The sequence below is a fragment of the Leuresthes tenuis genome, unplaced genomic scaffold (genome assembly GCF_036924035.1).
Source record: "Leuresthes tenuis unplaced genomic scaffold, fLeuTen1.0.hap1 SCAF_20, whole genome shotgun sequence".
NCBI lineage: Eukaryota > Metazoa > Chordata > Actinopteri > Atheriniformes > Atherinopsidae > Leuresthes > Leuresthes tenuis.
Window position 1 is genome coordinate 32,581,594 of NW_027325374.1, and position 14,534 is coordinate 32,596,127.

General features: G+C 43.4%; 1 protein-coding gene across 3 annotated transcripts in view; it reads right to left on the bottom strand.

Moving 5' to 3' along the window:
• Positions 1-399: 399 nt before the first annotated feature.
• The window catches only part of jmjd1cb (jumonji domain containing 1Cb), a 179,787-nt gene continuing 165,652 nt past the window's right edge, over positions 400-14,534 (bottom strand). For 2 of the 3 annotated variants that reach the window (XM_072373442.1, XM_072373441.1), the window contains 5 exons: positions 12,483-12,605; positions 11,591-11,730; positions 11,301-11,477; positions 6,673-6,804; positions 400-1,737 (listed from right to left, as the gene is read on the bottom strand). In XM_072373442.1, coding sequence (XP_072229543.1) covers positions 1,645-1,737; positions 6,673-6,804; positions 11,301-11,477; positions 11,591-11,730; positions 12,483-12,605 — 665 coding nt within the window. In that variant the 3' untranslated portion in view covers positions 400-1,644. Of the gene's footprint in view, positions 1,738-6,672; positions 6,805-8,147; positions 10,157-11,300; positions 11,478-11,590; positions 11,731-12,482; positions 12,606-14,534 lie in introns of those variants that run through there. The other variant, XM_072373443.1, reaches the window with a different exon arrangement.

A 14,534-nucleotide genomic window follows, 5' to 3' on the forward strand; every position in this document is an offset into this window, starting at 1 on the left:
TTACTTTGTTAAGTGCCTACCGCAAGTTATTCAAGTAGCAGTTGTGCAATCGTTGGTCTTCATAGCAAAATCAATTTGAATTTCATTAAATTTGGTGGACAGCTGGGACACATGGTTTGGTATCACTTTGGTTTAAACTGTGATATACATGCTGTATTTACAAGCGCACTCTGGACAAGTATTGGCTTCTTGTATCGCGTTTGGCACCAAATATACTTTTCAGTTGATTTGTATTTAGAACATTTTTTATAAGTCTGTTAGTGCTATAATAAGTTGTGAGACAGCTTGTAAGGATAAAAGCTGAACAGGAAGTTGGAAGCAGATGCTGCTCAGGTTAGGTCAGTGACCTTCCAGAAGGAAACGTACATCCATCTCCAATCAAAAATACAACACCAAATGTTTGATAAATCCATTTTAATGGAAAATGTAAAACCCTTTTGAACTTTAATGTACAAAGCATGTAACACTTTAAAATTGAAGCAAGCCATTTTATAAAAAAATACCTCAGTTCATGTATATATGTATATATTTACAATTCATAATTAACTTTGTAATTATTTTAACCTTTAACTTCAAAAATTCACAATAGTAAATCTTAACAAAAGCAAGACAAATCTTCTCTTAAATAAATTACATCTTGTTTTTGTAAATGTCTCAATTTTACAGCGATTACTTTTTTAATAAAATGCTGAGTACGAGTGTAGAAGCCTTTTTCTTTACATAATAAGCCTTTACACAACCTTAACAATAGTTTGGCAGTTGATTTTCAAAAAACTTTATTTATGGCATGAGGACTGTAGAGCATCAACATTTCCCAAAGTTACAGGCATTAGCTGGTGTTGAGGTGTGTGTGTGTGTGTGTCTGTGTGTATGCGTTCTCCATCACAGCAGAGACATTGAACAAAACAAAAAAACTTTACAACTCACATTTATGCTTTTCTGCTCAATAACATTGCATTATCACATAACTATAAAATAAATAAAACTCCAGAGTGGAATTCAAACAATGTTGTATGAAAGATTTGAGAACAAAACCACAATAGACAGATACAACTAGAAAAACAGGACAGGGACATATTACAGAGGAAACAACAAATATCTGCTTTTCTCCCCTCATAAAACCTCAGATATGTCACTTTTTATCCTGATGCTGCTGGTGATGCTGCAAAATGTTCTGTCCAAGACACTGTTGGGCCTTCTGCCACAGACAGAGATGAAAGCATCCTGGCTTTTACAATCCACACATGGTTGGCTCAGAGGCTCCCTCACTGGTTCCACCATCACCGCTGCTTGTAGGACAGTCTTAGGATGCACCAGCAGTCACACAAAGGAGCTCTGTGTTTTACCAGCTGTGGTTTGCATCGTGCCTTTAATGAAGCTCCTTTCTTTCAGCTGTACTCTTGGCCTATGTGGCTTCAGTCCCTGCTAGTCCAGCAGGCCTTCTGGTCCTGTTTTAGTCCCCTCTTGGCATGGAAGGCTTGATGGGTGATGATGGAGGTGATTGTGAGATGTTCATATTGTGAAAACAGCTGGATCATGTAACCAGCTTTGACCAGACCAACTCTTTCACATGAGGAGAGTGTGGCGAAGGACCACTGAGAGTCGTAGCCCTCTGTGTAAGGCATGGCCAAGGCCAAGGATGTGTCATGAATTCTCTTCCTCAACATCTCTGTTAGAGCTGCTCTTCTTCAGTGAGCTCACTGCCTCCTTCACACAGTGGAACAGGATATTTTTCACCTGAAGAAGGAGAAGAGGGGAAGAGTTTCAACAGTTGAACTGATTGTATTTCACATCACAACTTAACATTCAATATAACTTGTCTGAGTCTTTTGCAGACTTTTCAGCTTGCATGAATGTACATGTACATTATATGTGAAAATGACTGTTTTGTGCTCTTCTTAATTTTCTATTTTGTTTTCTCTTGAAAAAACAACCAACCATTTAGTTTGTAAAACATAAAACAACAAAGAAACAAATGCCAAGAGCAATTTTATAGAGCCAACAAAAAAAAGGTATCAGTTTGGCTTCATCTTTAAATGAATCAGTGGTCAACTCAAATAAATCTGTATCAGCAACTAAATGACAAGTTAATATGGGTGCTACTCAACTGCAAAAAAGATGGAATGGACATTGTTAAATATTCTGTAAGGACAACAGCAGTTTGGAAGGAGCAGGCTGTGGATCCAGGCCTAAATGTATGTGTATATACATACATACATATATATATATATATATATATATATATATATATATATATATATATGTGTGTGTGTGTAGTGATAGATGTACAAATCCAAAGCAACATCAAGAAGAAAGGACATGTTAAAAAAAAATGTGGTATGAGAATTAAAGAAGATCAGGTTCATTTACTCCTCCTGCACTGCTTTCTGTCTGTGCCAAAGAGCTACAGATTTGTTTGACGGGTGGAACTGAGTCACAGTGAATATTTGGACAATCACAAGAGCTTTGTCTGAAAGCCAACACTTCTACCACACCTTGATTCCTAATGTTTAAATCACTACATTATAGCACAGAGACAAAATTATTAAAATCATTTGACTGACCAAATATTTGAACAATGGGCCTGAATGCGTGTTTCATTTTCTATAACCACGTCTCAGGGTGATGCAGAGAAACTGCTCTATTCATTTGTTACTTCAACACTGGACTACTGTAATTCTTTATTATTGGGCTGTCCCACATATTCTCTGAAAAGCCTCCAGCTGATCCAAAATGCTGCAGCCAGAGTTCTGATGAGAACTAACAGGAGAGATCATGTTTCTCCAGTTTTAGCTTCTCTTCATTGGCTCCCTGTTAAATTCAGAATAGAATTTAAGATTCTTCTCCTCACATATAAAGTTCTTAATGACCGAGCTCCATCATATCTTAAAGATCTCATTGTAAGATATTTTCCTAACAGAGCACTTCGCTCCCAAACTGCAGGTTTACTTGTTGTTCCCAGAGTTTCTAAAAGTAGAATGGGAGGCAGAGCCTTCAGTTATCAGGCCCCTCTCTTGTGGAATAAGCTGCCAGTTTGGCTTCAGGAAGCAGACACCCTCTCTACCTTTAAGATCAGGCTAAAAACTTTCCTTTTTGATAAAGCTTACAGTTAGGGATGGCTCAGGTAACCCTGAAACATCCCATAGTTCTGCTGCTGTAGGCCCAGACTGCTGGGGAAGGTGATGCACATGATGCACCTCTCCTCCCTCTGCTCTCTTTGCTCTCCATGTACACATGACATTGGGCACTTGACCTCCATCCAGGCAGCCACGGTATTTCAGCGCTCCCGACTTTTTTGTGTTTTTCTAGTGTAAACAGTGCATCTTAGCCACCATGCGGCATATCTTCAACCGGAATACCCTCCTATCCATCAGGGAATCTATACTTTCTGGTTTTTCTCCGACTTTTTTGACTCCTTTGGCGGAAATAAAGGACTGCGTCCCCGCTGGAGGAAACCTGAAATGCAGACCGACAGTCGTGCATCCCTCCCGGTGCTACAGGGGACGGTGGGCCGGTGTCCAGGTGGAGTAGAAGGGGACATCGTACTCCGCTCCCTGCTATCTGCATGTCCAATGTACGCTCTCTCTGTGCAATAAAATGGACGAAATCAGCATTCTGTTACGGACTAACCAGAAGAACTCTGCTCTCTTTTTCAGTGAGACCTGGCTGCATGACGGAGTTTCTGACACCGCTGTGGAGTTACCTGGATTCCAGCTGATCAGAGCAGACGCGACACGGAGACCAGTGGGAAATCGAAGGAGGAGGTTTGTGTTTTTACTTAAATAGTAACTGGTGCACAGATGCAGTGATATTACACCAACACTGCTGTAGCATCCTGGAATCAGTTTTTATTGAATGTAAACCTTACTACTCCCCAAGAGAGTTCTCCTCCTCCATCCTCGCGGGAGTTTACATCCCTCCGCAAGCACCCACCCGCGAAGCACTACAACGGCTGGATAAGCAGCTCTCCAACATGGAAACCTCTCGGCCAAACTCGGTAGTTCTCACAGGAGCTGCCGAACTACAAACAGCCTGGTGACGTGTGCTACACGGGACAACAACCACTTCTACTCCACCATAAAACATTCATACTGCTCCATACCCCGTGCCCCCCTTGGACACTCCGACCACAGCATTATACAGATGGTCCCCACATACAGGCAGCAACTGAGAAGGGCCAAACCATCCAGGACTACAGCGAGGAGGTGGACTCCAGAGGCAAGGGACATACTTCAGGACTGCATGGAGTCTACTGACTGGAAGTCACTGAGGGCCCCTGAGGATGACAACGGTAGTTTTGCTGACACTGTATGTTCCTACATCAGCTTCTGTGAGCAGGTCTGCCTCCCAACCAAAACCATCACAAGGTACAACAACCAAAATCCCTGGTTCTCCAAGCAGCTCAGAGAGCTCAGATGCTAGAAAGAGCAGGCATTCAGAGAAGGTGACATGGACACATTCAGGCTGGCCTGACAGGACCTCAAGAGGGCCATTAAAAAGACTAAAAGGGACTATAGTGTCAGATTTGAGTGTGATTCAGGCACCAATGACTGAGTTGCGTGGAGTACCCTCAGAACCATCACCAACTACAAAAGAAAAAGCCCTGTCATCACCCCCTCCCCCGGACGGGCTGACGATCTCAACACCTTTTACACCAGATTTGAGAGACCACATGCCTCCCCATTGGCTCCACTCCCCTGCCCCCCTCCCACAAAGTCACTTTGAGCTCCCCCCACCACTCCCCACCCCCCCATAACTCCTTCACTCACTGCACCCTACCCCCACCACCCCCTCCACACACACCTCCGCCCCCTTCCCCTGTCTCCTCCACCCTTACCTTCACAAAGAGAGACGTTACCAAGGTCTTCACTTGGCTGAAGCCCAGAAAAGCCCCAGGGCTTTTTACACTGAAGCACTGTGCCACCCAACTGTCACCAGTGTTCTCAAACATCTTTAACCGGTCCATCTCTGAATGTCGTGTGCCACCTTGTCTCAAGACATCCATCATCGTCCCAGTTCCAAAAAAAGGACAGGATAACGTGTCTGAATGACTACAGACCTGCCATCCTGACATCTGTGGTAATGAAGAGCTTTGAGAAGCTCATCCTGTCCTTCCTCAAACCCATCACGGACCCCCTCCTGGACCCTTTGCAGTTTGCCTACAGAGTCGTCTGTTGACGATGCCATCAACCTCAGCCTCCACCACATACTCAGGCACCTGGACCAGCCGAGCTCCTACGTCAGGGCCCTGTTCGTGGACTATAACTCGGCCTTAAACACCATCCTCCCAGACCGCCTGCACACCAAACTGCTACAGCTACATGTACCCAGCCCCATCTGTGAGTGGATCACTAACTTCCTCACCAACAGGAAGCAACAAGTGCGGGCTGGCAGCCCACTGTCGGCCCCCCTCATCACCAACACCGGTGCTCCACAAGGTTGTGTCCTCTCCCCCTACCTGTTCTCCCTGTACACCAATGACTGCCTCTCCAGCCACTCATCCATCAAGCTGGTCAAGTTTGCGCATGACACCACGGTCCTGGGCCTCATCAAGGATGCCGATGAGACAGCGTACAGGGACAGCTGGCAGCGTGGTGTACACGCAACAACCTGGAGGAGAGTGTCCTCACCTCCTCCATCACCATGTGGTACCCTGCATCCTCTGCCCACACCAAGAACAGACTGGAGCGCATCGTGCAAACAGCAAGCCGTCTCATGGGCCTAGAACAGGAGCCTGTGTGTGTTCTGCACAATGGCAGATCCCAGCAGAGGGCCAGGAGGATAGTGGGGGACCCATCTCACCCAGCTCACTCCCTGTTCACTCGCCTCCCATCAGGTCGCAGGTTCAGGTCCGTCAGAACCAAAACCACCAGGCACTTGAACAGTTTTTTTCCCCCTGACCACCACCCTCTTAAATAAGGACATCTCAGCCCCCCAGCCCCGCCACTTCCACAGACACTTAAAGATCACTTAATTATAACATTTATTCCTACCATCCTGTACATACTCCTGGTCAACTAACTGTATTTCATTCTGAAAATTCCATTCATTCAAATTGTACATACTGTATTTACCATATTTTTATTGTTATTTCTAATTTGTTATTTTATTGCTCTGTGGCGCTGTTGCCAGGTCAAATTCCTGTGTACATTGTACATTTGGCGAAATAAAGCGATTTCTGATTCTGACATTACTGTTGTCATTAACTTGTGTTTCCCCATCTTTTTTGTCTTCTCAAACCCCAGCTGGTTGAGGCAGATGGCCACCCTTCCTGGTTCTTTCGATTCGATTGAGGTTTCCTTCTGTTAAACGGGAGTTTTTTCTACATTGTCACCTCCTGCAAGAGTCCCATATATTTAACCTCTATACCAAACTCTGGGGCACCTATCGAGCGACAGCAGGAGATTATTGAGACAAACCCACATGCCTGACCTTAACCATTACCATTTGTCCTCATTATGACCCATTTTTTATCCCCAGTGATTGGTTCTTGTAATTCATGATCATGAAACAGGCTGTCTCTAAAGGAAAAGGAACATACCACCGAACTGAGACAGGCTGACAGATTCGTTTAGACAGTTTAAAGTGACTAACAGTAACATTAGTGATGTCAGTGCAAAAGAAAGACTTTACACAGTCATGTTGATAGATTACTGAGCTGTCATCCATCACCTGTAGTTTATCTTCATAGTTGACCTCGTCTTTATTGGCCCGTAACTCCTGGGTCAGGTGGAAGGAACTGGTCACATGCTCAGGTGACACAAAGTCATTGATGACCTGAACACAGCTATGAAGATTCTGGACCTTACACACAGAGAGGAAAGAGTGTTTATATGGGAATTAAAAATATAAAAAGTCGCCAAACAATGTGAACACAACAGTAAATAACAAAATAACAATTAACAGTCAACATAGAGAAATGGTATGCAAGCAGTACTTTGCAAAGAAACATCTATATTAACAAGCATATACTAGAGATTTTAAATTAAAACACATAGTAGATAAAATCCATTCTCTACACTGCTTTCAACAATCACGCACGCTTACATTCACATCTACAGCCAACTTTGAATCACCACTAACCCAACATGCATGTTGTGGGAAGAAACCAGAGAGCCTGGAGGAACATGCAAACACATAACACAAAAAAAGCCCCCAGCCACGGCTTAAATGTTAAGAGCTATTGCTTACAAGGCAAAAGTATTATCAGTGTTTACAGTGGTATCTTGGAAAGGTGGTTGCTGATGCTGGAGTCATGTGTTCAACCAATCAATGTGAGGGTGCCTGTGGTTCAGGTAGCAGGTCTATCATCTGCCAATCAGACGGGAGGTGGTTCAATCTCCTCCATCTGTTAAAGTGTCCTTAAGCAAGACGCTGAACACATTTATTCAGCAATTATTTCTTTGTCAGATGAAATAGACCAAAGATTCATGGAATCACTCAATAGTGATGAAAAAAATATGGAATCACCTTGTAATTTGCATTTCTAAAACAATTATCTCCACAAGTCAAAATTTACAAATGAGTTTGCAGTTAAAAGAGTTCTTGCAGAGATTAACTAGCTGTTGTAGCTGCTGACTGACAGACCCCAACAAGAGAGCTGTCAGTGGAGAAGACAAAAAGGATTCTAAAACTCCTTCTAAGAGGCAATTAAGCTCAGAGTGTGACAAAAGATCCCAGCTGTGTCTGAAATTTGGAGAAAGTGTAATTAAAATAGATGAGGGAATCCTGGCTGGGGCCTTTCTGGAGTTTGCATGTTCTAAAGATGACTGTCTGAAAAGAAAAAAACAGCACATTTCCACCATCATTGATGATATGGGTCTGATGTCAGGTAAAGGACCAGAGGAAATGGCAGCCATTATCTCTACAGGAAATACACAAGTGGGCTTTGGACTCTTTTCTTACTCCATCAATTAAAAAGAGGTTTGATGATGATGATGCTGAGGTCATTTTCTGATGATGCATCTTTCCACAGAGCGTGTGTTTAAACTTTCTTCAGGAAAAACAAATCAGCTCAATGATATGACCAGTAAATAGTCTGGTCTGAGATCTTGGTCTGAGTTCAAGTTTATGGTGAAAACTGAAAAAAAAAAGGTCCATGACAACGCTCGATCCTACAGAGTGCTGTACAAGAAAGTTGGAACCTGACTGATGGAGAATGTTGTTTTTCATCAGGGAAGTCCTAAAACAATTCAAGCTGGCATGAAAGACACAGGACCTGAAACTAAGTATTAAATGTGTGTTGCTGTTTTGTGGTATACCATCATTTTCCCTCTACTTCATGGGGAAAAAAATTGCTGAAAAAAATTTTAAATCTTAAAAGTTTAGTTAGGATTTAGAAAGCCAGAACATTAAGCTATTAAACCAAACTGTTTCGTATCAGATCTGTGGTTTATCTGTTTCTTCTGTTCTTCTGGGGGACTTCAATGCCCATGTTGACAAAGATGGAGTGACCTGGAGAGGCGTTATTGGGAGGAATGGCCTTCCTGATCTGAACCCGAGTGGTGTCTTGTTTTTGGACTTCTGTGCTAGCCATGGATTGTCCATGACAAACACCATGTTCGAGCATAAGGCTGCTCATAAGTGTACTTGGTACCATGCCACCTTAGGACAAAGGTCGATGATGGACTTTGTAGTCATGTCATGTCATCAGACCTGCAGTTGTATGTCTTGGACACTCAGGTGAAGAGAGGGGCAGAGCTGTCAACTGATCACCACCTGGTGGTGAGTTGGAACCATTGGTGGGGTAACAGACCTGGTAAGCCCAGACAGTAGTGAGGGTGAACTGGGAATGTCTAGTTGAGGCCTGTCAGCAAGGTCCTTAACTTGCACCTTCGGGTGAATTTCTCTCACATACCGAGGGAGGTTGGGGACATGGAATCCGAATAGACCATGCCCAGGACCTCCATTGTGGATGCGGCCTCCAAGAGTTGTGGCCTGAAGGTTGTGGTAACCAGTGGTGGACACCAGCGGTGAGGGAAGCCGTCAAGTTGAAAAAGAAGGCCTTTCAGGCTTGGGTGTCCACGGGGTCACCTGAAGCAGCTGGCATGTACCGAGTGGCTAAAAGGGCTGCAGAACTGGTGTTTGCTGAAGGTGTGGAAGGAATTTGGGGAGAGTATGGAGAAGGACTTTCAGTTGGTCTCAAGGGTGTTCTGGCAAACCATTTGACGGCTCAGAAAGGGAAAGCAGGGACCTTCCCAGGTTGTGCTTGACCTGAGTGGAGAACTGCTGACCCAAACTGAGGATATTGTCAAGCGATGGAAGGAGCACTTTGAGGATCTCCTCAATCTGGCTGACATGTCCTTCATTGAAGACGCAGTCTGAGGACTTGGGGGATGACACGTCTATCACCTTGGCAGAGCTTCCCAGCAGCAAAGCGCCAGGGGTGGATGAGATTCGCCCTGAGATGTTGAAGGCTCTGGACATTGTGGGGCTGTCTTGGCTGACACGCCTCTTCAATGTCACATGGAGGTCTGGGTCAACACCCATGGAGTGGCAGACTGGGGGGATGATTTCCATTTTTAAGAAGGGGCTGGGACTGTGTCTCCCAACTACAGGGAGCAAGAGCTGTGTCCGCATTCTTGGCACTAAGTTAAACTTGTACTCCGCCAGGGCTGCCCCTTGTCAACGATCATGTTTTTGATTTTCATGGATAGGATCTCAAGGCGTACTAGTGGAGAGAACCTCAGGATTACTACTCCAATCCGGAGCTGAGCTGAGCTGGACAGCGTAGCTCTCGATTTACTGGTCCATCTGTAAATCGTCCCAGTCCTTACCTATGGTCACAAGATCTGGATCGTGACCAAAAAAATTAGATTACGGATACATGCGGCTGAAATGGGTTTAATTCGGAAGGTGGCTGGGTTCAGCCTTAGAGATAGGGTGAGGAGCTTAGCCATCCGGAGGGAGCTCGGAGAGAGCCACTGCATGACTGAGGAGTCAGCTGAGGTGGATGGGGCATCTGGTTAGGATGCCTCCTGGGTGCCTCCCTTTGGAGGTTTTCCAGGCATGTCCCACAGGGAGGAGGCCCCGGGGCAGACCCTGGACTCATTGGAGGGATCGTATGTCTTCTGGCCTTGGAACAGCTCTAATGGAGTATCCTCTAACTGGTGACTCCATAATTTTTGCCAGGGGTTGTCCTGGCTGTCCTCAGTTCCTGCAGTGTATACACAGAAAAGTACCTAGAGTAGTCTTTACTTTTTACAACACTGATAGGAACTATGAATAAGTTCCTATGTTCTGGAAAAGCTTGTAGGTCCATCCTTGTGAGAGCTCTGACCAGTCAGGATATGGACATAGGACCTCTAATGGTACCCTGTGGTGAATGGCACTGAGACATTTGTAGCAAATCATTTAAGTCCTGTGTGATTCAAGGCATTTGCAATTTTGGCTCCTTCCAGTGTATCCTGCAAATGCTCTTTCACAGTGCTTTCCAATATTTTGTCTAGATAGCTTCCCCACAGGTATTTACAAAAAAGCTGCATTTGCACATGAGCTTTGGACAAAAACACTATGAAAGGCTGCCAGCAAAACCTTTTTGGCATCCCTTTCTAGAATAATTGTCACACTTTTTTTTTCCAAAAACATAAGAGACACCTGAGCTTGGACACCTCAGGTCAAGTATGAGGTGTCAGATATGATGATTGTGCCAACCTGTTGTGGGCTTTTGTTTTTCCTGTTCCAAGGTGCTGAAGTCTGTTTCTGTGGATCTGACTCTTTTCATTCTGTGGAATGGAATTTTCTCTTTTCTCATAAAGGAGATGTATAAGAAAACATTGGAGCTCCTTTCTTTAGCCTTTGGATAATTTAATGGCTTTTATCTTGGCTGCTATGCAGATACTTCCAGGTCATTTCATTCAGTTAGGGGAGTTCCTAAGCAAAAAAAAGAGTATAGACCAGACCCTTGGTGTTGCCAGATTTTGTGATGCCACATCTTATGACAGAAACAAGCAAGCAACCCAATTCATAAAAAAGCCCAAAACAAGTGACAGTGTACTTTAAGAACAAGCCCAAAGTTGCTTATAAAAAGTGGAACTGGCAACTCTGAAAACCTAAGGCACGTATTGTAAAGGAGAATGTATACACATGTCCAGAAAATGTGATAAAGATCAACTTATACCACTTAGCTTTTTTTAAATCATTGCTTACTCAGAGAATTACCTTATTCAGGTTAAGGTACCCAGACAATGCTGTTTATATGGCAGTTCTGATTCAAATTAAAGTCTTAATCAGGATAATATCAGACTGTTGCCATGAATGTAAATGTTGCCAGTGAGGTGATTCCCTTGTGGGAAAATTACCTGGTGCATGGCCCCTGCAGGTATAAGGACAGAGTCTCCCAGGAACTGAACTACAGTCCAGCCTAGAACTCCGTACTCATCTAGCAGCTGTTGGCGCTGCTTCCTGCTCAGGTACCACCCCTGCTCTCTGATTGGGTCCTGGTCCAGTGACACGTCCAATCCTTGCTCCTTGCAGAGCTGAGATTGTGGTTAGTAAAGGGAGGAAAAAAAATTAGGTCAACATTGCGCTTAAAAAGACTTAATCTTTTTAAGCAATTGCAGTTAATCAAAATTTCCATGTGGGTACAAACCTTGTGCAGGAATTCTCTGACTTTGTCCATGTCTCTGTTGAGGTAGATATGCCACAGTGCCCCTGGTGTTTCACTGGAGTCCTTCAGCCTCCTGCGAACACCCTCATCTAGATCTTCCTCTTCAAGACGCTTCAACACTCCTAGAAACAGACACACACATTTTCACTCATGTTTCAGAGTTTAATTGGTATTTAATTTGGTTAACAATGTAAGCTTATGTTACTGGTTCCAAGTCACTTTGTTACTTTATTTTGCCTTATCAGATATTATCTACAACATCCTTCCCTAAATCTACTCCTTCAACTGACAAACCATACATCTGTCCATCCATCCATTTTCTATACTTGCTTAATCTGTCAATCGGGTCGCAGAGGGGCTGAAGCCAATCCCAGCGGTCATCGGGCGAGAGGCAAGGTACACCCTGGACAGGTCGCCAGTCCATCACAGGGCCACACAGAGACAAACGAGACAAACAACCACACACGCTCATGCTCACTCCTACGGACAATTTTAGAGTCGCCAATTAACCTGACATGCATGTTTTTGGACGGTGGGAGGACGTCGGAGTACCCGGAGAGTACACGGGAAAAACATGAACCTGGAGCCCTCTTGCTGTGAGGTGATGGTGCTAACCACCACACCACCATGCAGCCCCAACTGACAAACCATAAAAACCTAAGCTAATTATTTCATAATACAATGATACACAGAAATATAAGCAAGCCTTCATCTAATACTTAACCAGGATTTGCTTTTAGCTTTATTTTAAGCTGTTAAGAAATAATTTTTGTTTATTTTTCATTTTTTTTATTGTTCTCTTCTGGTTGTTGTAATTCATGAAATTAAAACCAAATTGTCTCTTGGTCATTTAAATAAATCTAGAGAGTCTTACCAGTTTTGGACAGGACTCCATTGCCTTTGGCTACTCCAACATAGACAAGAACAGAGACCACATCCGAGACTTCCACGTGGAGGTTAGCAGTCCCAAAGTCCTGGTCATGAGATGCAGCTACACCTACAGTGAAAGACCCGATTTATTCAAAAGAGCAAGGTGAGAGAGAGATTCTATCTGCATAGAACCACTTAAATGTAAAAACAGATGGGTGGAAAAGGTGTCTCGGGTGAGATACAGCTTGACTCAGGGCCATATGATTCACAAAACTTTCATTCTCATCAAATCATTCAAATATATCCTCAAAGTGATAAAGGATAAATGTGATCAGAATGTGATCACTTGGAACAAATTCATATTGATCTGCAGTAACTCTTCGCTCAAAGAAGATGACTGGATCCAAACCATGTTTGCTTCCACAGCATAACCTAATGAGTTTTTTCTGTGAAAACAGAATTTCCAAACATTTTCCTATGCTGGTTTGGATGCTGTGGTACTGGAATTATTTCTGGTAACGGCCACTTTTCTCCAACTGTTATGATGCATAACCATGGCAGGGGGAAAGTTATTTGCATGTGGGAGCAGCTGATTGAGCTTTCCAAAACCCAAGTAATGCCTGGAATAATATCACAAATTCAGATGTCAAGAATGCAGAGCAGGTACAACAGAGAGAAATTAGGAGGAAGTTTAAACCACTTTGTCCCATAATCATCATGAGTAGTTTGAGATCACTGGCACATAACATGGATGAGTTTGAAATTCTAACGAGGATGTAATGGGAATATCGAAAAGGCATTATTATCTACTTAACCAAGATATGGCTGCAGGAACAACTGTAACCCCTCGCTACTGTACCTGGCTTTCAGACTATAAGGGCAGACAGAGACTGCACACGGAGATGTTGAACTGTTGGCTGTGAGTTTCTTTCCATGTTATCTACTGAGAGGTCACTGGTGTTACCTGCCAATGCAACATGTGCACCCAGCTAAGTTGTTGCCAAGCTACAAAAACAACACCCCAACCTATTTATGACAACCTCTGAAGATTTCTACCACACCTGTCTTTGCGTCACTTAAAGTTTCCAGATGTCTTTTCAGCTGATTCTTTAATTTCATATCATCGTGTTATTATCTATGAGCTGTACAAACAAAGCCTGAGTAGTTATAACAGTGAGCTGTGCAAGTAAATGCTGCATTTATCTGAACTGATTAATAAGACTGCCAACATTTCTCGAACTCTGTTTGCTATGGTTGAAAAACTCCTCCTAAACAGTCAAACCCAGACCTCCTCTCCACTGAGAAATGCAACGAATTTGAAAACTTTTTTAGCCAAAAAATCCAAACAATTAGACAAAATGTTCACGCCACACAGACCAACAAGAAAACTAATCTGTGTCAAAAACCTAGAAATAACTCTGATGTTATGTCACAATTTAATATTGTTGATTTAAAAATCCTAGAGGAAACAGTTTCACTCTGGACATAATACCATCTTTTTAAAAACTGTTTTTACCTCAGATCACTGGCATCAGGCATTTTTCCCAAGTCACTAAAGACAGCTGCCATTAAGCCACTCCTAAAGAAGAGCACTCTAGACGCCTCTGTGATGAACAACTACAGACCTGTCTCTAACCTCTCTTTTATATCCATGATTATTGAGAAAGTTATATTTAACCCGCTCAACGACTTTCTGAATGAAAGTGGAAGTCTCGATAACTTTCAATCAGGCTTCCGACGTCATCACAGCACTGAAACAGCTCTGGTTAGAGTGTTAAACGACATCAGGTTGAATACTGATTCTGGTTATGTTTCAGTTCTGGTTCTGTTGGATCTCAGCGCTGTGTTTGATACTGTAGATCACAGAATCCTGTTGCACAGGCTGGACAACTGGGTTGGACTTTCTGGAGCGGTCCTTAACTGATTCAGGTCGTATTTAGAAGGCTGGAGTTATTTTGTCATAATTAGCAGCTATGAATCTGAGCGAGACTCAAATCCGACTTTCAGCAGCAACATCAAAGCTGTCACAAAGGCAGCTTTTTACCAACTCAGAAAC